Consider the following 24,153-nt stretch of genomic DNA (forward strand, 5'->3'; position numbering starts at 1 on the left):
ACTAGAAACCACGCATTAGACTACATAGTAGAATTTGACAAGTTCTTGGCTTCAAATAATTATGATAAAGACCTACATTGTTTAAAAGGTATTCTCACGCATGGTATTTTGGATTGTTTTAAAAATGACTGGATTACCAAAGCGATACAAACTGGCTGTAGAAAATCTCACAAATCGTAAGGATGCCATCATATCCAGGGCAGATAAGGGAGGGAAATTAGTTATTCTTAATAACTTAGAATATGAAAACAAAGTTCATGACCTATTAAATGATAAAAACACATATGAACAATTGTCTAAAAAATCCACAAAAAAGCACTGCCTCAGAATTTAACAAACATGCCACTAAAATCTTAGGCAAAGACACGTTCCAAAAACTGAAAGTCATTAATCCTTAGTTGCGCAATAAATTTTTACGGTCTTCCAAAATTGCACAAAGACGGCATTCCTCTCACACCAATCATATTAAATAGGAATTCTTGTACACATAAGACCTCAAAATGGCTCACGCAAATACTATCACCATATGTAGGTTGTTTCTCAGAGTCTCACATAAAACACTCAGAAGACTTTATAAGTAAGATCAAAAGTCACAACCTACCAAGGAGCAGAAAATTACTAAGTCTAGATGTAGTTTCGTTATTCACCCAAATTGATGTAACGGTAGTCTTAGAGTTTTTGAAAGTAAAATTACAACCATACCAGAACCAGCTACCACTGCCACTAGATAAAATATTAAGTTTAACACAACTTTGCGTCAACACCAATGTTTTTTCTTTCAAAGATCTTTATTATAAACAGAAATTCGGATGTTCCATGGGCTCTAATCTCTCGCCAGTTCTAGCCAACTTATATATGGAATATTTTGAATCAGTGCTATTACCGGAAATTAAACCACCTGCCATGTTTTGGCATAGATATGTAGATGACATCTTTACGGTTTGGGATGATGAATGGGGATCATTCCAAGAATTTCACAACCAACTCAATCACCTAACGAACAATATTAAATTCAAGGTGGAATGGGAATTAGATCACAAATTACCTTTTCTAGATATTTTAATAATAAGAAATGCGGAGTCACTGTCCTTCACAGTTTATAGGAAGCCCACCCACACAGGGAGCTACCTACATTTCTTTAGCCACCATCCTGACAAAATAAAATATAGTGTAGCTTCAGGCCTATTCTTACGGGCTTTGAGAATTTGTAGCCCTCAATACTTAGATTTGGAACTAAATTCAGTGAAAAATCAACTAACAAAATTAGGATACCCGCCGTGGTTTTTACAAAAAGCTCTTAGCAAGGCCAAAATTAGTTTTCACAAAACAGATTCCCATTCCGCCATGAATCATAATTGGGATAATAGATGCATAAAATTGCCTTTTAACAAATCAATCCATGAATTGTCTCACATGTTACCAAAGGAAAAGGTAAATTTTATCTTCCATTATCCTAATAATTTGTTCAGTAAAGTTGTCAATATACATCATAGATCCAAGAGTAATACAACTCCTGGAGTTTATAAATTACCTTGTTTAGATTGCAATGATGTATATTGGGGACAGACGGGTCGAGATCTCAATACCAGGGTTAAGGAGCACAAGAACTCTGTTAAATACGGACAGGAAAATTCCGCAGTATTTCAGCACGTCGCCAATAAAAACCACCGAATAAATTGGGACGATGCTGAAATAATTTATAAATCCAAATGTAGTTTCAGAAGAAAAAGTAGTAGAATCCTCCTTAATAAATAATTTCCCAAATTACAACATTTCCCATGGTCAATGGTCACCAGACTGTATTTCTTCTTTTGCCATAAATAAAATGTTACCATCAACATTAGTGGTGGACAAAAATCACCAAGGCCCATGCAACGCCGGTCATGTGACCTGAGCCACCAAGATGCGAGCATGCGTGCCGGGCGTGTTGACCTGAGCACCGTCCCCTCTTGCTACCTCACTGCTTTACTATAAATACACATTGTTCTGTACTTTGTAACTCATATCTGCCGAAGAGGATCACAGTAAGTGATCGAAATATACAGATCTCTATATCTTCGCTTATTCTTCTCCGAAAGTGGGTCATCAGTATTAACATACATATATATATATATATATATATGTATATATATACACACACACACACACATATATATATATACCGTAAAATGGGGTAATGTGGACCAACTGGGGCAATGTGGTCCATAGTGGGGTAATGCGGACCAACTAGTCTTATTCATTTGGTATGCTTTATAGAGTGAGTATAATATATGTAATACATGAAGTAGGTTACCAGTATCATATTTCATTTATAAGAAATTTAATTTTATGCATTAATTTACTAAATCTTGTTTTTGTTTTTTCTTTAACTTTTAGGCATTCATTATTAAAAAACGCTAAGTATTGTAGCACAATTACTAATAAATTTATATCACCGAAATTTTTATAACATACCAAGGAAGTTTCAAATACTGTATTCCCAATTGTGTGACAAAGTAAGTGCATGAGGTAAGAAGATATTATTATTATTATTAGTTGGGGCTATGTGGACCGTTACTTGGGGCTATGTGGACTGCAGCTTGGGGCTATGTGGACCTTTCATCTAGGTACTCAATGTGGACTATTCATCTATCACTGAATATGTATTTTACTGTCTAATAGTAAGCCTCTCTTTTTGCAGCATGGTCCGCACATACAAGAAGAAAAATTTGGAATCCAAATACAGTGAGGATGATATGGCAAGAGCACTTCTGGCTGTAAATGAGGGGATCTCTTTTGGAAAGGCTGCAATGACTTACAATGTCTCCAAAACAACCCTAATCCGGCAGTACAAGGGCCAAGTGCAGTCACCACAAAAATTTGGACACAAACTTGCACTATTGAAAAGTGAGGAGTTTGCCATTGCTCAAAATCTTGCTGCACTTGGAGATTTTGGCATGGCTTTTGACCATGAACAGCCGAGGGATTTCATCAAAATGTACCTCGATGACTATGGACGATGTATTTCAGTGTTCAAAGACAACCGACCTGGCCCTGATTGGGTGTATGGTTTCTTGGGGCGACACAAGCACTTTCTTTCCACTAGAATGTGCCAGAACATTAGTCGAAAGCGGGCAGCAGTGTCAGAGACCATGGTTTCTGACTACTTTAAAAATCTTCAGGAAAGTTTGGAAGGAGTTCCACCAGCCAATATCATCAATTATGATGAAACAAATCTGACAGATGATCCTAAAGGAAAACTGCAAATCTTCAGGCGTGGCACCAAGCATGCTGAACGCATTATAAATACAACTAAAAGTAGTATATCGCTCATGTTTGCTGTTACTGCAAGTGGCAGGAGCCTCATTCCTTATGTTGTATACAACGCAGAGCACATCCAGAAGTCTTGGATGGAGGGAGGACCCGTAGATGTTGAGTACAAATCTAATTCAGGATGGTTTGATGCTAACATTTTTATTGATTGGTTTCACAAGGTGATACTGAAATATGTTCGGACACTGCCATCTGACGAGCCCAAAGTCCTCATTGGTGACAATTTGGCATCCCACATAAACCACAAATTGGTACCATTGTGCGAGAAACACAACATCAGAATGGTCTTCCTTACCCATAATTCGACACATCTTCTACAACCATTGGATGTAGCCATTTATGGACCACTGAAGAAGCACTGGAGAGAGGTGCTGACTGCTTGGAAGTTAGGTGCAGGCGCGTTTCATACAACCTTGCCGAAATGGATCTTCCCATCACTGCTTCTGCAACTTCTGGAAAGAGTGGAACCTCAATGGGAGCATTTGGCAAAAGCTGGTTTCAAAAGCTGTGGAATTTATCCTTTCAATCCAGAGCATGTGCTTGCAAAAGTGAGAAGAGACCCAACTGACCAGCAACAGGAAGTCAGTCAGCCCAGTACTGCTGCAGTACCTTCAGAGAACAAGAGAAAGCACCTACACAGCTCGACCTCGTCGTGGTCGTGGTGGACGAGTGAATGTGATACCAGGACAATCCATTTCTCTACAAGATTTGATGGAAGCTGATTCTTCTAGCTCAGATGGACCTGAAAAATCTCTTCAGAAACCCAGAAAAGCACAGTGTAAACTGATCTTCAAAGATCACAGTGAGAAAGAACCAGCACAAGAAGAGACACCACAGCAAGAAGGGGCACTTGAGGAGATGGATGAAGAGAGGATAATTCAGGAAAAAGCAAAGAGGAAGATGTTGAAATGGAACATGACATTGAGCAAAGAGAAGAGATTGAAATAGCAGATTTCATTCTTGTAAAATTCCACGGAGGCGGAAAGAAGGAACAGCCAGTGCATTATGTTGGAAGGGTGACAGAAAAACTAGCAAATGGTAACCTTAAAGTATCATATTTTAGGGAAGCAGATACTCCAGTAGGCGTACAGTATGAAAATATGATTGCTTTCAAAAGACCAAACATCAAAGACATTTATATAACTAACCCCACAGACATTCAATCAAAACTGTCAGTAACAGAAACAACAAAATCATTGACATTATTCAGCAAAGAGGATTTTAAAAAATTTCTAGTTAGGTAGGAAGTAGTGCACAAATTTATAAGGCATCCAGTCAAAAACAATACCTGTTGTAGCTAGGTGTTAGGGTAAGTCTGTACAGTATATGTGGTATTATGAGTACCTTACCTATATTAAGTATTAAGCAGGCCTATACAGTAGCCTGCTGTATCTATACGGGTATGTCAAGTATAGGTTACCTAATGTTTAGTAGATACCATAGAATTTTTCCTGTTTTCTCTAATTTTTAAAAGGTAATGTTGAGTATTGATGTATTATGAAGAAAAACTTTTTTATTTTATGTTTAGGGCATTTTTATGTTGTGTAAATTAATAGAGGTCCACATTACCCCAAAGCTAAAAAATATACATATATATTTTCTTTTTTATATTTTGTATAACACATTTTGGGAAAAATTTATTTTGAAACATGTACCATATAACTACATCTTTTTACAATCTTTTGCTATTAAATAAACTCTAAAAAATGTTCATGTATTTTCTCTCCAGACCTTAGAATATATATATATACATATATATACATATATAGATATATATATATACATATACACACATATATATATATATATATATACACACATATATATATACATACATACATATATATACATATGTATATATACACATATATACATGTTATATATATATACACACACACACACACTTTCAACGAACGGACGGCTTGAAGAACGTTCTGAAGAAAAGTGCAGATTGTGGATCCCAACGCAAAGAGAAGTGCCTTTTTGTATTTACAGGGTGGGGGGGAAATTGCTCGTGGGGTAGTGGGAAAGTAAGGAAAGAGGAGAAGGGGAGGGATTGCTGGGGAAATGGAAGGAAATGAGGAAGTAGAGGACTTGGCCCAAGCAGACCGCCGAAAAGTAAACAAACGACCGCAAGCCCACCTGGACGACGACTAAATGTCTAATAATAATGTAAAGATTAGAAGTATAGATAGGAGCAATACAGTAGAAAGTGATGAGAATATTTTCAAGGGATTTAAAGAGGGTGGGGGGGACACAAACCCCCCCCGACTGACAAGACTAGAGGAGAAGGTTGATAAGGTGATCGATGACTTTGAGAGTAGGTTTGGTCATATGCACACCATTTTACAAAGGGTTGAAAGATTGGAAGAACTAGAAAAAGGCGAATAAAAACTTAACTGATGAAATAGAAGACCTAAAAAGACAGTTAAGAGATGTAAAGGTGGAGAATGAGGAATTGAAGAGGAATAGTAAAGAAAACAGAGAGACACTAGCTAAAAAAGCTAAAAACTGGAAAGCAACCCAAGAAGGAAATAAGGTTTCATTCACTGACATAGTCAAACAGCAATTGAAAGAACATACTGAAGACTCGGTTATTAAAGTGATGAGACAAAAAGAGAATATAGTAAGAGATTTAGCAGACAAGAAATGTATAATTATATTAGGAATGGAAGAAAAACACAACCCAGATAGAACCACAAGAATCAAAGAGGAAAATGAAAAAGTAAGCCAATTACTAGAGTCAGTTCAGGAAGATGAACCAGAAATTATGAAACAAATCGAAGAGAAATTTAGACTCGGAAAGTATAGCACAGATAAGACCAGACCAATTAAGATTAAATTCAAGTCACAAACAACGGCAGAGAATATCTTATCCAAAACAGGGAAACTAGCAACAAGTGAACAATATAAAAAGGTATGGATAAAAAGGGAAATGAATAAAGAGGAAATAGAGGACGAAAAGCAGAAAAGACTTGAAGCTAAGAAAAAAAACGAGAGCAGAACGGAGTCAGAAAAAGAGAGATTCTATTGGAGAGTAGTGAATATGAAACTAAGGCAGTTCAACATACAAGAGAAAAACAAAAGGGAAACAGAGAACACAATGGAAGTGACAGAAAACTAAGAGTGTCTTACACAAATATAGATGGATTAATAACAGGATTGAATGAGCTGAATGATTATTTGAAAGAAAAAGAACCGGACATAATGGGAATTGTAGAAACAAAATTAAAAGGTCCACTACCACCCAACAGTGTAGGACATGATGCATATAATTATTGGATTAAAAACAGAGAGAAAAAGCAAGGGGGTGGAGTTATGTTCCTGACTAAGAAGGATATAAACGTGAAGGGTGTCATATATGGAAAGAATACAGTAGAGATGATTATGATAGAAGTGGAAGACAGAGATAAGAAGAGCAGAAAATTTGTGATAAATTATGTGCCTCCAAAAACAGCCTCATGGGAGGAGAGTGAACATAAAAGTATGTTAGAGGACACAAAGATAACATTAAATAAAATAATGGAAGATGGAGGAATAGTTATAATGGGCGACTTTAATTGCAAAGAAATCTGCTGGGAAGAAATGACAGTAAAGGGTGGAGACGGCTCATGGGGAAACGCTCTACTTGAGATGATTACTGACCATACAATGACACAATGGATACAGGAGAACACTAGGTATAGAAATGAAGAAGAACCATCGAGACTAGACCTAATAATTACATCTGAACCTAGAATAGTGGACAAGATTGAATATAAAACACCAATAATTAAAAGTGACCACATATTGATTGAACTGGAACTTAGGAAGAAAAATATAGGAAAAGAAATGAATATAGAAAGGGAAGAATGATGTATGAAAAAACAAACTTTGATAAAATAAGAGAATTCTTTCAACAAGAAAACTGGGAAGAAATATACAAAGAAGAAACAACAGTGGAAGAGAAATGGAATATTTTGACAAAAATTTACAAAAAAGGAGTGGAAAAGTATGTCCCAAGACAAAAACAAGAAAAAGAATATGTAAAATGCTGGTACAACAAAAGTTGTAGGGAGTTAAAAGACAAAAGAGACAAAGCCTGGACCAGATGGAAAAAAGACAGAAGACCTGAAAAATGGAAAATATATACCGGTTATAGAAATGAATATGTACAAACGTGCAGAGAGGAAAAGAGAAAATATGAAAAAGATGTCATAGAAAAGTGTAAAGATCAACCAAAACTATTCTACAGATTTGTAAACAAACTAAAAAACAAACAAGACTTGGAGAAATTAAGACAAGGGGGAGTTGAATACACTGAGGAAATGGAAATGGCGGAAATTATGAACAAACATTTTAAATCAGTGTTTACAAGGGAGAACATACAACCTGAAGAGATTGAATGGAAAGAGAAAGTCCCCCCTATGGAAGAAATAGAAGTAACAAAGAATGAAATATTGACACACTTGAGTAATCTTGATGTCAGAAAATCGCATGGACCAGATGAAATAGCAAACTGGATTCTGAAAGAATGCAGGAATGAACTGGCAGACAAAATACATAGCATACTAAACAGTTCCTTGAAAGAAGGAAAAGTTCTAGAAGATTGGAAAAAAGCAAATATCGTACCTATACTGTATATAAAGGAGGATATAAAGAAGAACCTACAAACTATAGACCAGTCTCTCTAACAAGTACAATAGCAAAAATTTGTGAAAGAATTATCAAAAGTAGATGGGTAAAATATTTAGAAAAAAAAAAAGTGTTAAATCCAAGGCAATTTGGATTCAGACAAGGACGATCATGCGTCATCAATTTAATATGTTTCTATTCAAAGCTAATAGATATAATACAAGAAAGAGATGGATGGGCAGACTGTGCATTTCTAGGCCTAAAGAAAGCTTTTGACAAAGTACCACATAAGAAGTTGCTTAAGAAATTAGAAACTGAAGGAGGAATACAGGGAAAACTACTAAATTGGATGGAAGACTTTTTGCAAGAAAGAAAAATGAGAGTAGTGATAAGAAACCAGCACTCAAAATGGGATGAAGTAATAAGCGGTGTTCCGCAAGGAACAGTACTGGCCCCAATAATGTTTGCTATATATATTAATGATATGGATGAAGGAATTGAAAGCTATATGAGCTTCTTTGCAGATGTAAAACTACTAAAAAGAGTGAAAACAGAAGAAGATTGTGAATCACTACAGAGAGATCTATATAAAGTAAAGGAATGGAGTAGGAAGTGGGAGATGGAGTTCAATACAAAAAAGTGTAGTATAATGGAATTTGGAAAAACCAAAAACAGAATAACAGGATCATATAATTTGGGAGAAGAAGGAATAAAAAAAGTAGAAAATGAGAAGGACCTGGGAGTCATTGTTATGAATAATATGTCACCTGAGAAACATATAAATAAGATTTTTGGAGAAACTTATAATTTAATAAGAACAATCAAAGTTGCATTTACATACCTGGATGAAGAAATGGTGAAGAAAATCCTAATCACCCTGATAAGACCAAGATTGGAATATGCAGCAACGATATGGTCACCAAGTACAAAAAAATGTATAAAAAAAAATTGAAAGAATACAAAGAGCAATTACAAAATTGGCACCAACACTCACAAAACTATCATATGAAGAGAGACTAGAAAAACTTGAACTACAGACACTAGAGCAAAGAAGAGAGGAGATTTGATAGCTATTTACAGAATCATGAAAGGCATGGAAATTACTGATAGAGAGAATCTGATAAAATGGGATGACAGAAATACAAGAGGACACGGAAAGAAAATAAAAAAAGACAGCTATAGAAGAGATTTGAAAAAGAACAGCTTTCCTCACAGAGTAATAGACAGTTGGAACAAGTTAGATGAGAAAGTGGTGTGTGCAAAAACAATACATGAATTTAAAAATAGTTTAGATAAAATGAGATATGAAGACGGGACCTCACGAGCATAGCTCCCCTTCCCGTAAAATACAACTAGGTAAATACACACACATATATATATATATATATATATATATATATACACACACACACACACTTCATCGGATGGACGACGTAGAGGACGTTCTGAAGAAAAAGTGAAATTTTCGTGGATCCCAAAGCAAAGGAAGTACCTATTGTATTTACAGGGGGGGATTGCTCGTGGTGCAGTGGGTAAGTGAGGAAAAAGGAGAAGGGGAGGGATTACCGAGGGAAATGGAAGGAAATGAGGAAGGGGAGGACTTTGTCCAAGAGGCCAGACGGATTGTAAACAAACGCCGAACCGATGATTTGGATTTCGATGATGGGACTAACAAAAATGTAAAGATTAGAAACATAGATAAGAGCAGTTCAATGGAGGGTGAGGATAGTAATTTCCAAGGATTTAATGAGGGGGTGGCGGATACCAACCTCCCAAGACTGGCAAAACTGGAGGAAATACTTGAACAAATGACTGAACATTGGGAGATTAGGTTCGGTAAAATGTCAAAACTTGCAGAGAGGGTTGAAAAATTGGAAGAACTAGAGAAGGCGAACAAAAACTTAACTGATGAAATAGAACTAAAAAGACAGTTAAGAGAAGTAAAAGAGGAGAATGAATAATTAAAAAGGAACAATAAAGACAATAAAGAAACAACAGCAAAAGAGGCACAGGGGTGGAGGAAGATACAGGAAAATAGTAAAGTTTCAGCAAATGAAAGAACAAACTGAAGACTCAGTTATCAAAGTGATGAGACAGAAGGAGAATATTGTAAGAGACTTAGCAGATAAAAAGAAATGTATAATTATATTAGGAATGGAAGAGAAACATAACCTAGATAGAACCACAAGAATCAAGGAGGAAAATGAAAAAGTAAGTAGATTACTAGAATTAGTCCAGGAAGATGAACCAGAAATAACGAAACAAATCAAAGAGAAGTTCAGGCTCGGAAAGTATAGTACAGATAAGACCAGACCAATTAAGATTAAATTCAGGTCACAAATGACGGCAGAGAATATCTTATCCAAAACTGGGAAACTAGCATCAAGTGAACAATATAAAAAGGTATGGATAAACAGGGAAATGAATAAAAAGGAAAGAAAGAAAAAAGAAAAGACTTGAAGCAAAGGAAAAAAAACGAGTCCAGAACAGAGTCAGAAAAAGAGACTATTGGAGAGTAGTGAATATGAAACTAAGGAAATTCGACATACAAGAGAAAAACAAAAGGGAAACAGAGAACACAATGGAAGTGGCAGAAAACTAAGAGTGTCTTACACAAATATAGATGGATTAATAACAGGATTGAATGAGCTGAATGATTATTTGAAAGAAAAAGAACCGGACATAATGGGAATTGTAGAAACAAAATTAAAAGGTCCACTACCACCCAACAGTGTAGGACATGATGCATATAATTATTGGATTAAAAACAGAGAGACAAAGCAAGGGGGTGGAGTTATGTTCCTGACTAAGAAGGATATAAACGTGAGGTGTGTCACATATGGAAAGAATACAGTAGAGATGATTATGATCGAAGTGGAAGACAGAGATAAGAGCAGAAAGTTTGTGATAAATTATGTGCCTCCAAAAACAGCCTCGTGGGAAGAGAGTGAACATAAAAGTATGTTAGAGGACACAAAGATAACATCAAATAAGATAATGGAAGATGGAGGAAGAATAGTTATGATGGGCGACTTTAATTGCAAAGAAATCTGCTGGGAAGAAATGACAGTAAAGGGTGGAGACGGCTCATGGGAAAACGCTCTACTTAAGATGATTACAGACCATACAATGACACAGTGGATACAGGAGAACAGTAGGTATAGAAATGAAGAAGAACCATCGAGACTAGACCTAATAATTACATCTGAACCTAGAATAGTGGACAAAATTGAATATAAAACACCAATAAGTAAAAGTGAACACATATTGATTGAACTGGAACTAAATGAGGAAAAATACATGAAAAGAAATTAACAATATAGAAAAGGAGGAATGATGCATGAAAAAACAAACTTTGGTAAAATAAGAGAATTCTTTCAACAAGAAAACTGGGAAGGAATATACAAAGATGAAACAACAGTGGAAGAGAAATGGATTGAAAAAAAATAATAATAATAAAAAAATTAAAAATAGGAGTGGAAAAGTATGTCCCAAGACAAAAACAAGAAAAAGAATATGTATAATGCTGGTACAATAATAGTTGTAGGGATATAAAAGACAAAAGAGTCAAAGATTGGACCAGATGGAAAAGACAGAAAACCTGAAAAATGGAAAATATATACCGGTTATAGATATGAATATGTACAAATGTGCAGCAAGGAAAAGAGAAAATATGAAAAAGATATCATAGAAAAGTGTAAAGATCAACCAAAACTATTTTACAGATTTGTAAACAATAAACTGAAAAACAAACAAGATTTGGAGAAATTAAGACAAGGGGGAGTTGAATACACTGAGGAAATTTAAATGGCGGAAATGATGAACAAGCATTTTAAATCAGTGTTTACAAGGGAGAACATACAACCTGAAGAGATCGAATGGAAAGAGAAAGTCCCCCCTATGAAAGAAATAGAAGTAACAAAGAATGAAATAATGAAACACTTGAATAATCTTGATGTCAGAAAATAGCATGGACCAGATGAAATAGCAAACTGGATTTTGAAAGAATGCAGGAATGAACTGGCAGACAAAATACATAGCATAATAAACAGTTCCTTGAAAGAAGGAAAAGTTCCAAAATATTGGAAAAAAAAGCAAACATAGTACCTATATATAAAGGGGGAAATAAAGAAGAACTTACCAACTATAGACCGGTCTCTCTAACAAGTACAATAGCAAAAATTTGTGAAAGAATTGTCAAAAGTAGATGGGTAAAATATTTAGAAAAAAAAAACGTGCTAAATCCAAGGCAATTTGGATTCAGACAAGGACGATCATGCGTCACCAATTTAATATGTTTCTATTCAAGGCTAATAGATATAATACAAGAAAGAGATGGATGGGCTGATTGTGCATTTCTAGACCTAAAAAAAGCTTTTGACAAAGTACCACATAAGAAGTTGCTTAAGAAATTAGAATATGAAGGAGGAATACAAGGTAAATTGCTAAATTGGATGGAAGACTTTTTGCAAGAAAGAAAAATGAGAGTAGTGATAAGAGATCAGCACTCAAAATGGAATGAAGTAATAAGCGGTGTCCCGCAGGGAACAGTTCTGGCCCCAATAATGTTTGCTATATATATTAATGATATGGATGAAGGAATTGAAAGCTATATGAGCTTCTTTGCAGATGATGCAAAACTACTGAAAAGAGTGAAAACTGAAGAAGATTGTGAATCACTACAGAGAGATCTAAATAAAGTACAAGAATGGAGTAGGAAGTGGGAGATGGAGTTCAATACAACAAAGTGTAGTATAATGGAGTTTGGAAAAAGCAAAAACAGAATAACAGGATCATATAATTTGGGAGAAGAAGGAATAAAAAAAGTAGAAAATGAGAAGGACCTGGGAGTCATTGTTATGAATAATATATCACCTGAGAAACATATAAATAAGATTTTTGGAGAAACTTATAATTTAATAAGAACAATCAAAGTGGCATTTACATACCTGGATGAAGAAATGGTGAGGAAAATCCTAATCACCCTGATAAGACCAAGATTGGAATATGCAGCAACGATATGGTCACCAAGTACAAAAAAATGTATAAAAAAACTAGAAAGAATACAAAGAGCAATCACAAAACTGGCACCAACACTCTCAAAACTATCATATGAAGAGAGACTACAAAAACTTAAACTACAGACACTAGAGCAAAGAAGAGAGGAGATTTTATAGCTATTTACAGAATCATGAAAGGCATAGAAATTACTGATAGAGAGAATCTGATAAAATGGGATGACAGAAATACAAGAGGACACGGAAAGAAAATAAAAAAAGACAGCTATAGAAGAGATTTGAAAAAGAACAGCTTTCCTCACAGAGTAATAGACAGTTGGAACAAGTTAGATGAGAAAGTGGTGTGTGCAAAAACAATACATGAATTTAAAAATAGTTTAGATAAAATGAGATATGAAGACGGGACCCCACGAGCATAGCTCCCCTTCCCGTAAAATACAACTAGGTAAATACAACTAGGTAAATACATACATATACATATATCACACAGGAAACCCACAGTCGAAGAAAATAAACTTCAAATAAAGAAGAATCCTATATTTCGGCTATCAACTGTAGCCCTCTTCAGGAAAGTACTAGTTTATTTTCTCCGACTGTGGGTTTCCTGTGTGTTATTTCCAAATGTGCTACTACATTTCTGTTTATATATATGTATATATATGTATATATATATATAATATATATATATATATATATATATACAGACGCTCCTCTACTTACGTTCATTCGTTTTACATTTTTTTATTTTACGTTTGAACCGACTAAAAAAAATTTTTTTTTGTGTGAAATTTTTAGTTTAGCGCGCTCTCCGTAGTTCAAACGATACTTACGCATGATGCTGCGTCCATTGTTTACATTGCACAAACGACAAACTGAACATGCTTTGCCTCCTCCTCCTCCTCCACCATCTCAATTTATGTTGCTTGAATTTAATTTATTTGAAATTAATGTTATTATTTTACAATGTTATAATTAATGATTTAGGGGTTTTATAAGATACGGTAATAGAATTTACGAATGTATAGTACAGTAACAACTTACGTTCATTTTCAACTTACGTTCGGCCGTTCGGAACGTAACTAAAACGTAAGTTGAGGAGCGTCTGTATACAGGGTCAGGCAAAATGATCTGACACATTTGTAGGTTAAATAAAAGGCAAATAAAGTAAAGAAACAAAAAAGTGTTTTTATTTTCGAAAAGTACATATAATGCCATTTTGTTTTGTTTTTTTATAATGCCATTGTTTTTTGTTTCTTTTTCAGTTGCTGCCATGAATTGGACTTGTGAGCATCGCTCTTTCATTGTGGAAACGTTTATCAAAACAAACGAATCTGTAACTGCAACACAAAGAGCGTTCCGTTTGCACTTCAATCTTGGTAGACATGATCCCGTACCAGCTCGAAACACGATCTTGTTATGGGTTACCAACTTCAGAGCTACTGGATCTGCATTGAAACGAAAATCAACCGGCCGATCTCGCACCGCCAGAACTCCAGAAAATGTGGCAGCAGTAAGAGCTTCAGTTCAACAGTCTCCATTCCGTTCCACATTTAAACGCGCCCAGGCTCTTAGACTTTCCGAAAGAAGTTTGCAAAGAATTCTTCACAATGATCTTCAAATGCATCCATACAAAATGATGTTGGCACAAGAACTCAGCGAAAGAGACACTGAAACTCGCAGAGCATTGTGTTTGGAAATTCAACAACATGTCCCCCATGCAGCAGTTGTGTTGTTCAGTGACGAGGCACATTTTCACCTGTGTGGCGCAGTGAATAAGCAAAACTTCAGATACTGGGCCGAGAACAACCCTCGTGAGTTGCATGAACGCCCTTTGCATTGTCCTCGGGTGACTGTATGGTGTGCTGTGGCAGAATTCGGTATATGGGGTCCGTACTTCTTCGAAGAAGACAACGTTACAGTGACTGTGAACTCTGATCGATATTGTGAGATGCTAGAGACTTTTCTCAGACCAAAATTGAATATGCTCCACGATATGGACAATGTTTGGTTTCAACAGGATGGGGCAACAGCCCACACTTCTCGACGTGCGATGGGGATTTTGAGGAAGATGTTCCCTGGTCATTTGATCTCATTGCGTGGTGACATCGGTTGGCCCGCCCGTTCACCTGATTTAAATCCGTGCGATTTTTTTCTCTGGGGATACCTCAAGTCAAAGGTATACATTAATCGCCCTCGATCTATTGAACAACTTAAAGATGCAATTCGTCAAGAAATTACTGCCATTCCACATGAAATGACCCGCCGAGTTATAGACAACTTTCGTGAACGCCTTCGACAGTGTGTGGACAATAATGGATTCCATTTGACCGATTTAATTTATAAAACAAAATGGCATTATATGTACTTTTCAAAAATAAAAACACTTATGTTTCTTTATTTCATTTGCATTTTATTAAACATACAAATTAGTCAGATAAATATGCCTGACCCTGTATATACACATATATATATATACATATATATACATATACATATATATACATATACATATATATACACATATATATACATATACATGCGTATACACATACATATATACACATTTTTGCAGAAACCACCGGGAAATTGAAAAAACAGATACCGAATGTTTTCCTCTATTATGACATTTTCAAAGGTACAGAAAGAAACAATATATACATAAGAATACAGGATATTAGGAAAGGTCCCATGTTACATATCACAATTATACATACATATACCAAGGCTTTTTCCCCCTTACAAGGGGGGTAGCCAAAAAGAAAAAGGCATAAAAACCCTTCTCACCCACTCCATCCCTGAATACACTCCACCCTCCCTCTTATCTTGGCACCTCCTGGATGACAGGTCATCCCTGCACCTTGTCCACTGCCCTGGGTCAGAAGCAGTGTCGCAAGACAGTACATCCACAGCAAGGCTACTTCATTAAATCGGTGACCCTCCCTCTCCGTTCCCCCCTTGCAGAAAAGGAGAAGACAGGGAGAAATCCCTTCAAGCTGTGTCAAATTTTTCTCACACATACTACCTCACCCCCCCATCCATTCCACCTCATGCATCACATCATCATCCATATACAACCATTCTCCATTCACCCCTGTCTTCTGTCCTCTCCCGTCCCTCATCAACAGACATTCCCTTTTTCCCCAAAGCCCCCTTCACCCCATCCATCCACCACATCCTAGAACACCCTCCACAACAGCCTTCCATAACTCTTTTACTAGTCTTAATTCACTCATTATTTCCATGTGTCCAAACCATTCTAATATTCTTTCATCAACCCTATCTCCCAGCTCCCTTTCCACCCGTTCTCCTAATCACATCCTAATTTCTCACTCTATCTACCCTAATAACCCTCATCATACTTCTCAGACACCTCATCTCAAACACAAACTCCTTCTCTCTTCTTCTCTTATGTTCCATGTTTCTGCTCCATACAGTGCTGTTGGCACAATCACTCCTTCATACAGTCTCCTCTTAGTATCCATTCCCAAATGTCTATTCTTCATTACACTCTTTAATCCACCAAGGCATTTACTCGCTTCTCTCAATCTACATTCTACCTCCACCTTCACTCCACCTTTTCCTGCCACATTTGCACCCAAGTATCTAAAACTATCCACTTCCTCCAGTCGCTCTCCCTTAATGTTCACTTCCAGTCTACTGCCACTTTCACCCCTTGTACATCTCATCACCTTACTTTTACCCACATTTATCTTTAGCTTTCTTCTATCACATACTCTCCCAAACTCTGCCACCAACTTCCTCAATCCCTCCTCCGATCCTGCCACAAGTGCAGTGTCGTCCGCAAACAGCTGGCTCACCTCCCACTTTTCTCCATTTTCTTTAACCATCTCCAATCCCTTGCCCACTACCCTTGCATTTACCTCTCGCACCACCCCATCCATGTATAAGTTGAACAGCCAGGGCGACATAACGCATCCTTGACGAAGTCCCACCTTTACCTCGAACCACTCACTCTCTCCATTTCCAATCCTGACAAGCTCTACTACTCTCATAAAAACTCTTGACAGCTCCCAGAAGCTTTCCTCCTATCCCGTATATCTGCATAACCTCCCACAGTGCACTCCTGACTACCCTGTCATAAGCCTTTTCCAGATCCATAAAAGCCCAAAAAATATTCTTACCTTTTCCTATAGCTTTCTTACATATCTGTCTTACCACAAAAATCTGATCTACGCAACATCTACCTGTCCTAAATCCACACTATTCCTCACCAATTAATCCCCCTGTTCCTCTCCAAATCCTCTCTATCAAGATCCTCCCATAAGCCTTCCCAACTACACTTAACAAGCTAATCCCTCTGAAACTACTACATTCTACTACATTCACACTTGTCCCCTTTTCCCTTGTAAAGAGGAACTATATAGGCACTCCTCCAGTCCTTTGGCACTCTACCCTCTCTCCAGCAAACATTAAATAACCTCACCAACCAGTCCACTATCACTGTGCCTCCCTTTTTCAGACATTCTGCATGGCATCCATCCAGACCAGGTGCCTTACCTGCTTTCATCATCTTAACAACTGCCTTCACCTCATCCATCCTTATTTTTCCTCCATTCTCCTCACTCATTTTCTTGGTATTTCCCACTGCAGCTGTTTCCGTCCCTATCCTCCTTCACATTTAGCAACTCCCTAAAATAATCTGCCCATCTTCCTCTTACTGCCGTCTCTTCCATTATCATCTCTCCCTCTGCACGTTTTACTTTTACTTTTCAACTTGATTCGTCTCCCCTTTCTCCCTTGATTTCCTTCCAAAACATTTTTATTCCCTCCAAAATTTTCTGTCATACTCTTATCCTCTTTCACATTTGCTGTCCTTTTTGTCTCCTTTATCTTATGCTTTGCTTCTCTCTTTTCTTTGTACCTCTCATATGATTCCCTCGTCCTATTTTGTAACCAATCTGTGAAAGCTCGCTTCTTCTCTTCTACAACCTTCTTTGTTTCCTCATCCCACCATTCACTACCTTTTCTTCTATTTCCCCCTGTCCTTCTTGTTCCACACACCATCCTTGCACACTTTATGACTCCCTCCTTGAACCATCCCCATTCCTCCTCCACACCCAGCTCCACTCTATCCTTTACTCCCTCCCACTCCTCCTTCACCTTCTTTCCGTACTCCTTCTCCTTTTCCTTTTCATTCAAAGAGTTCACTCTAAGAACCTCCCTACCTTTTGTCCCTTTCCTCTTTCTCCATCTATCCTCCACTCTCAACTTACCTTCCACCAAAAAATGATCTGATATTCCCCCACCCTCTCCCCTTAGCACATGTACATCCTTAACTCTTCCTATCATAATCCTATTTACCACTACATAATCCATTAGCGCTCTATCTACCACCCTTCCATCCACCACCCTCTCCCATGTGTACTTATGCTTGACTTTCTTCCGAAACACTGTATTTGCTATCATCAACTCTCTTTCTCGACACATTTCCACCATCAACTCTCACTACGATTCTTTCCTGGAACTCCACATTTCCCAACCACTCCATCGATTGGACCATTTCCTACCCTAGCATTAAGGTCTCCCAGTACTATTACATACATATACCAAGGCTTTTTCCCCCTTACTAGGGAGGTAGCCAAAAAGGAAAAGGCATAAAATCATTTCCACCCATTTCATCCCTAAAAACGCTCCACACCCCTCCACCATCCCTCTCATCTTAGCACCTCCTGGATGACGGGTCATCCCTGCACCTTGTCCACTGCCCTGGGTCAGAAGCAGTGTCACAAGACACAGCACATCCACAGCAAGGCCGCTTCATTAAATCGGCAACCCCCCCCTCCTCTCCGTCCACCCATATAAAGGAGAGGACGGGGAGAAATCCCTTCGGGCTGCGTCAAAAATTTTTGCTCACACACACTACCACACACCCCCACTCCCCCGTCCAACCCACCCCATGCACCACAACACCCTCCACATACAACCACAATGACATTTCTTCCCAAATCCTTTATGCACTCATTTAGATCTATCCAAAAAGCCTCCCTTTCTTCTACACTCTTCTCACTGCCACGCCCATATGCACTTACAAAGACCCACATCTCCTTTCCCAGTTTCACCTTCATCCACATTATTCATGAGGAAACCTCCTTCCACTCCACTACCCGTTTACCTATCTCTTCACTTACTAGAATAGCCACCCCTTCCCTCCCTCGCCCTTTCTTCACTCCTGATAACCTCCCACTTATACTCACCCTTCCCTTTCAACTTAATTTCACTCAAAGCCAACACATCCATTATGTCAATAATAAAATTGTCCAATTTAAATAAACCCAAACAAGTTCATATTATTTCCAAAATTTCTTTTTATGGAACAAGATTCAATAATATTTCTTTCTATATTATTACAAGAAGTAATTACTTTAGAATTTCCCCCAGTCAATATTATGACCATCCCTTTGGTGGACAAATAATCCACTTGACACTTGCCCCATTCTAATACTATATCTATGTTGGCCTATTCTTTTATCTTAACCTTTGCCTTTTTGGCCTATACAAATAATCACAGTTTTTACATGGTATGTTATAAATACGTTCTTTACTTCTTGGAGAATTTTTAATTAACAGGCTCCTTTGTTGTTTTTAAATACTATCTGGATACAAAATTTATTAAAAATGCTAGCAAGATTAAATTTTCGTGGTACAGATTTGTTAACATATTTTTATAATTAAATTGTTTGACCTGCTAAGTATTAAGAAAACATTTCCTAGCAGGTCAAACAATTTAATTATAAAAATATGTTGACAGTTCTGTGCCACGAAAACTTAATCATTCTTCCTAGCATTTTTCATAAATTTGGTATCCAGATAGTATTTAAAAACAACAACATTAAGAGCCTGTTAATCAAAAATTCTCCAAGAAGTAAAGAAGGTTGTATTTATAACATACCATGCAAAAACTGTGATTCTATTTATATGGGCTAATTACTGAAGAGGATGTGATATAGTGAGAAGTTGGTCAGTTCAAGTCTTTGATGATTTAGTCAGCAGAGGAGGAAAATTCTGTATTTTTAGAACAAAGATTAAACTTTATAGACAGTACAAAAGAAAGCAGATGAATTTTCGAATGCTAAACTTAAAATGCTGGGTTTTTTTTCATTCTATTTTCTGTTAGTTTGTTGTTGTAGTTAAATAAATGGTCTTTTTCCAAATCCGGCAGTTTAAATATAAAATTGTATATGTGGGGCTATCATGTCCAACTATTAACTTGTGTATCTTAAAAATTCTTTGGTTACCACAACAGCTAGTTTAAAGAAAATCAAAAAGAAAGAAAAAGGAATAATCGCTAAAATCATAATTCTTAAGAATGTTGAACATTCAAAGTTAAATGATCTATACTAAAATGTCCTCCGTGTACAGGAGGGCCACTGCGATCACTGCTGCCTAGTGAGATGGGTTAATTTTATTAAAAGATGCCGTCAATTACTAAAATATTAAAGATAAATGTTCACCGATTAATTCAATTAACGAATTTCATTGGTTCGAGTTGGTGACGATTCGATAGTAATTTTAGACAAAGTTTCAATATGTTGTGCATCCCCGTACATAAAGTTCTATAGTTTGTTTTTGGTGGCTAAGGATCTAGATTAGGGCTAGGCAAATTTACTTGTATCATATTACTAATTAAAATGCTAAATATCAATGAAAATCTGTATAGCTACCAAAAACTACCAGGAGATAACTTTTTGAAAAAGTAAAATATCGTGGCTCTCATACTTACTGTGAGATCGCTGGTCAGGCCTCCTTTACAGCCTTCACTCCTCTGTTTAACACATTGCCATCTTACATACTCTTTTCTTTTATTTTTTAACATACATGTAACCATTGTAGCACAAATTGTCTCCACCCCTAGTCAAAGAACTAATCAGCCAGCTGTCGCCAAGGAAGAACCTGATATTGAAGCCTATCCCAGCGCTGCGTGTTTTCAAGCCTGCACCACTAGAAGACAAACAGCCATCACCACCATCACAGCCACCACTAGAAGATGCCACCAACCAGTCATCACCCTCGCCACAAGAAGACACCTTCCCAATCACTACCACACATGAGTTCGAGTCCACTGGATGACAGTCGAGACGCACCAAATCAAGTTCAAGAATTTTCTGTGGGAGATCGTGTCAGCGTTGCTGTACCAGAGTTGGACTAAACATCAATGGACTAGCCTTCTATACCAGCCATCATAAGCGCCATCCATGGGAGCATGGTCAAGACATATTTGCTCAGTACAGCTTATGGGGTAATCAACACGAAATTCACGGGAGGTGACCTCCAGGCGTACAGCTGTGATGTTGAGATGAACAGTGAAAAACCCGTTAGTCTACAAGAGGCGGCTCAGAAGTTTAATCCAGAAAATCGATTCCTGAAAACACATTGTTCCTGCAAGGGTAGCAGCAAAACAGACCAGTGTTCATGTCGGGCCAATGGAATTGAATGTTCTTTGGACTATCATCCAAGATCCACATGCGCAAACAGAGAAATGCCAAAGTGAACAAGATCAAAGTCGCCACCATATCTCTCAAAAAAGATCATCGGGACATCACAGGAATGCCAGCCAAAAGTTCTTCACGAAGTCGAATTAGACGTTTATTGTGAATGTACAATGTATGATAAATGTCTTTATTTCGCATTTTTTTCAACATATGTGGACTTTTGCTGCATTTCGTTTATTTTGTATGTTTGCATTCGAGTCGTAGTGCAATATAAATAGACTTAAAAAAATTTAACTAAATAATTTATGTTATCAATATTTTGTTTCCTTTAACCATTTTAAAAAGATCCAGCGTGTTTCTTATTATTTAATTTTTTTTTTCAACAAGCCACCTCTTACAAGAGTCATCCATTATTCATAGAGAAAAATTAAATTAGTTAACAAATATAAAGACAATGAGAATTTATTAGATTAAGAACTATTACAAATTAAAAGAAGCAGAAAAAATATATAACTAACGTATGAACAAATTGATTAGTGAAGAAATGGGTGTCACATTCAAGATGAACGGAAAGCTGCAATTGTCTGGGACACAACTGTCCTAGATCCTACATTATAGGTTATATTTTGTCAGCAACAACCAATACTTCTATCCATGAGGACAATATCACATCGAAAAGGAGGAGTCATAGTAGAGGTAAAGAAGATTTGTCAAGGGCAGTAGAAGAACGTGGGGTTAGTAAATTTAAAAGTGATTGATTGATTGTTTTTGGTTGATTGATTAACCAATTTTTTTTGTGCAATTTAATCATTTCATTTATCTATCTATTTATTTATCTACTTATTCACTTATTCATATATTTATTCATTTATTTTAGATTAATCTCCATTCAGTGAGAAGTGAAATCTCTTCCTCACAACGCCTGAGCCGGTATTTTCAAATTCTTACAGCCGTTACAAGCCATATTCGCCCTTTTTCTAATGATACAAACAACAAAGGAAAACATAAATAAAAAAATGTTTACGAATAATCAAACTCAAGTTAATATCTTACCAATGTCACTCTGCTTTCTTACGTACTCTTAAGGGGGTACGCGACACCTGGGGGGTGAATTTGGTCAAGATATGGCATTTTTCAAAACTGTGTTCAAAATGTTCGTATACCACTTAGAAATAAATCCCGACAAATAATTTTCCAGCCGCGTGCAATTTAAAGGTCCTGGGTGAGGTTTAAAAGGACAGATTTAAAGGCGCAACCCACACTAGAGGGAGGCGTGCCACTTAGGACCTTCAGGCCCAGCGAATAATGTTGAAATTTGATTGAATTTACACTCGCCCAGTGTATCAACGGCCAATACGATTGTGGAGGGGAAGGGAGGAAGGTGAAGGGAGAATATTTCGCCAACTTTGTGCGAAACTAAGCGTTAGTTCCCGGCTAGCTCTGAAAAGGGAAGTACGCATGTCTCATGAGCTCTCATTGCAATCTATTACTTTAGCTAGTACATATTACTCTTTAGTACAGTCATCATGGGTAGCAAAAAGAACAAAAGAACATCACAATGACAAAAAACAGCAGTTAAAGATGGCAAGCAGTCAAAGACGACTAAAGATCTCACCACCTCTCACCCCACCACATCCCTCACCTGCACATCTGTGACGGTGACAGAGGTAAAGGACAACATTAGACTAAACAATTCAAAGAGGAAGATTAAATACAAAGAAGAAAGCAAGAGGAAAAAGATCAAGGCTATACAGGAAGAAGAAAGAAGAAGGGACATCATATGATGCTGGAGGGGGTGCCCTACCAACATAGATTGGCGAGGGGAATCTGATGAGGAAAGAGAAGGCGCCCACTACTGGAAAATAAACCTCTTTCCAATGATTTAGATACCCTGAAGACCCCCAGCAGAGAGGTTTCATATGAAGAAACCGCCAAAGGTGCAAAAAAGCAAATTATATGATGTTGTCGTCTGTGCGTCGTCACTACTGTGACATACTTATACTTTAGTTTTTCAATATTTAAAGTACTTATAATTAAAATATGTTGATAATTTTTACTGTACTTACTTATTATATAATAAGAATTAAGCCATGAAAAAATCAGTCAAATTGGTGAAACTATAAGCAAGTTACAGATATATTCATATTTCAAGTTGCCATATCTCCGTTCGATATTTTTCTACTTTTTTTTAATCATAAAAAATCTAATATACATCAGATTTAGATGAAACTTACAGGGAATATTACTTTTAGTAACTGCTAGGGCCGATCGTTCCAATATTTTGAATAGGATGAAAGAGTTTGGAGTAATAATGGAAACAAGAGCAAAAAAATTGTATTTTTCACGATTTTTGCCAGACATTAAAATTGAAATGCCTGTATGCAAAAGTATAAAAAAAAAAATTTCAATTACTCAATGACCGGCCCTAGGTGTGCCTACTGACTAATCATAGCCAAAAAATAAAACAAATTGGTCCACGAATAATGGTGCTGTGCACTTTTAAATGTTGCTACTGGTATACGTACATGTGTACATACATCATTCTGCTTCACCTAAAATTTAGGCAATATGGATACCTGTTTACCTGAGAAGTTTCAGCTCTTTACTCTAAATATTTTAGAAAATGACCTCCAGGTGTCGCATACCCCCTTAACAGCCGATAGCAGGTTGCCCACCACCAACAAAGCTAAAAAATATAGAGATGCGGACAAAAGAATAAAAAACAATTGTTTATGAATATAATGGCGAAAGAAACAATA

At 36.8% G+C, this 24,153-nt stretch overlaps 1 protein-coding gene across 1 annotated transcript; it reads left to right on the forward strand.

Moving 5' to 3' along the window:
* Positions 1-2,681: 2,681 nt before the first annotated feature.
* On the forward strand, positions 2,682-4,034 carry LOC143022735 (uncharacterized). The gene has a single exon (XM_076181080.1). It carries the CDS (start codon positions 2,682-2,684, stop codon positions 4,032-4,034), a length of 1,353 nt encoding a protein of 450 aa, XP_076037195.1.
* Positions 4,035-24,153: the final 20,119 nt, after the last annotated feature.

Source organism: Oratosquilla oratoria, unplaced genomic scaffold (genome assembly GCF_046742065.1).
Source record: "Oratosquilla oratoria isolate Oo_2021 unplaced genomic scaffold, ASM4674206v1 SCAFFOLD154, whole genome shotgun sequence".
Taxonomy (NCBI): Eukaryota; Metazoa; Arthropoda; class Malacostraca; order Stomatopoda; family Squillidae; genus Oratosquilla; species Oratosquilla oratoria.

Excerpts from the sequence above, each read along its gene's own strand:
- LOC143022735 (XM_076181080.1), top strand. The coding sequence starts at position 2,682 with ATGGTCCGCACATACAAGAAGAAAAATTTGGAATCCAAATACAGTGAG.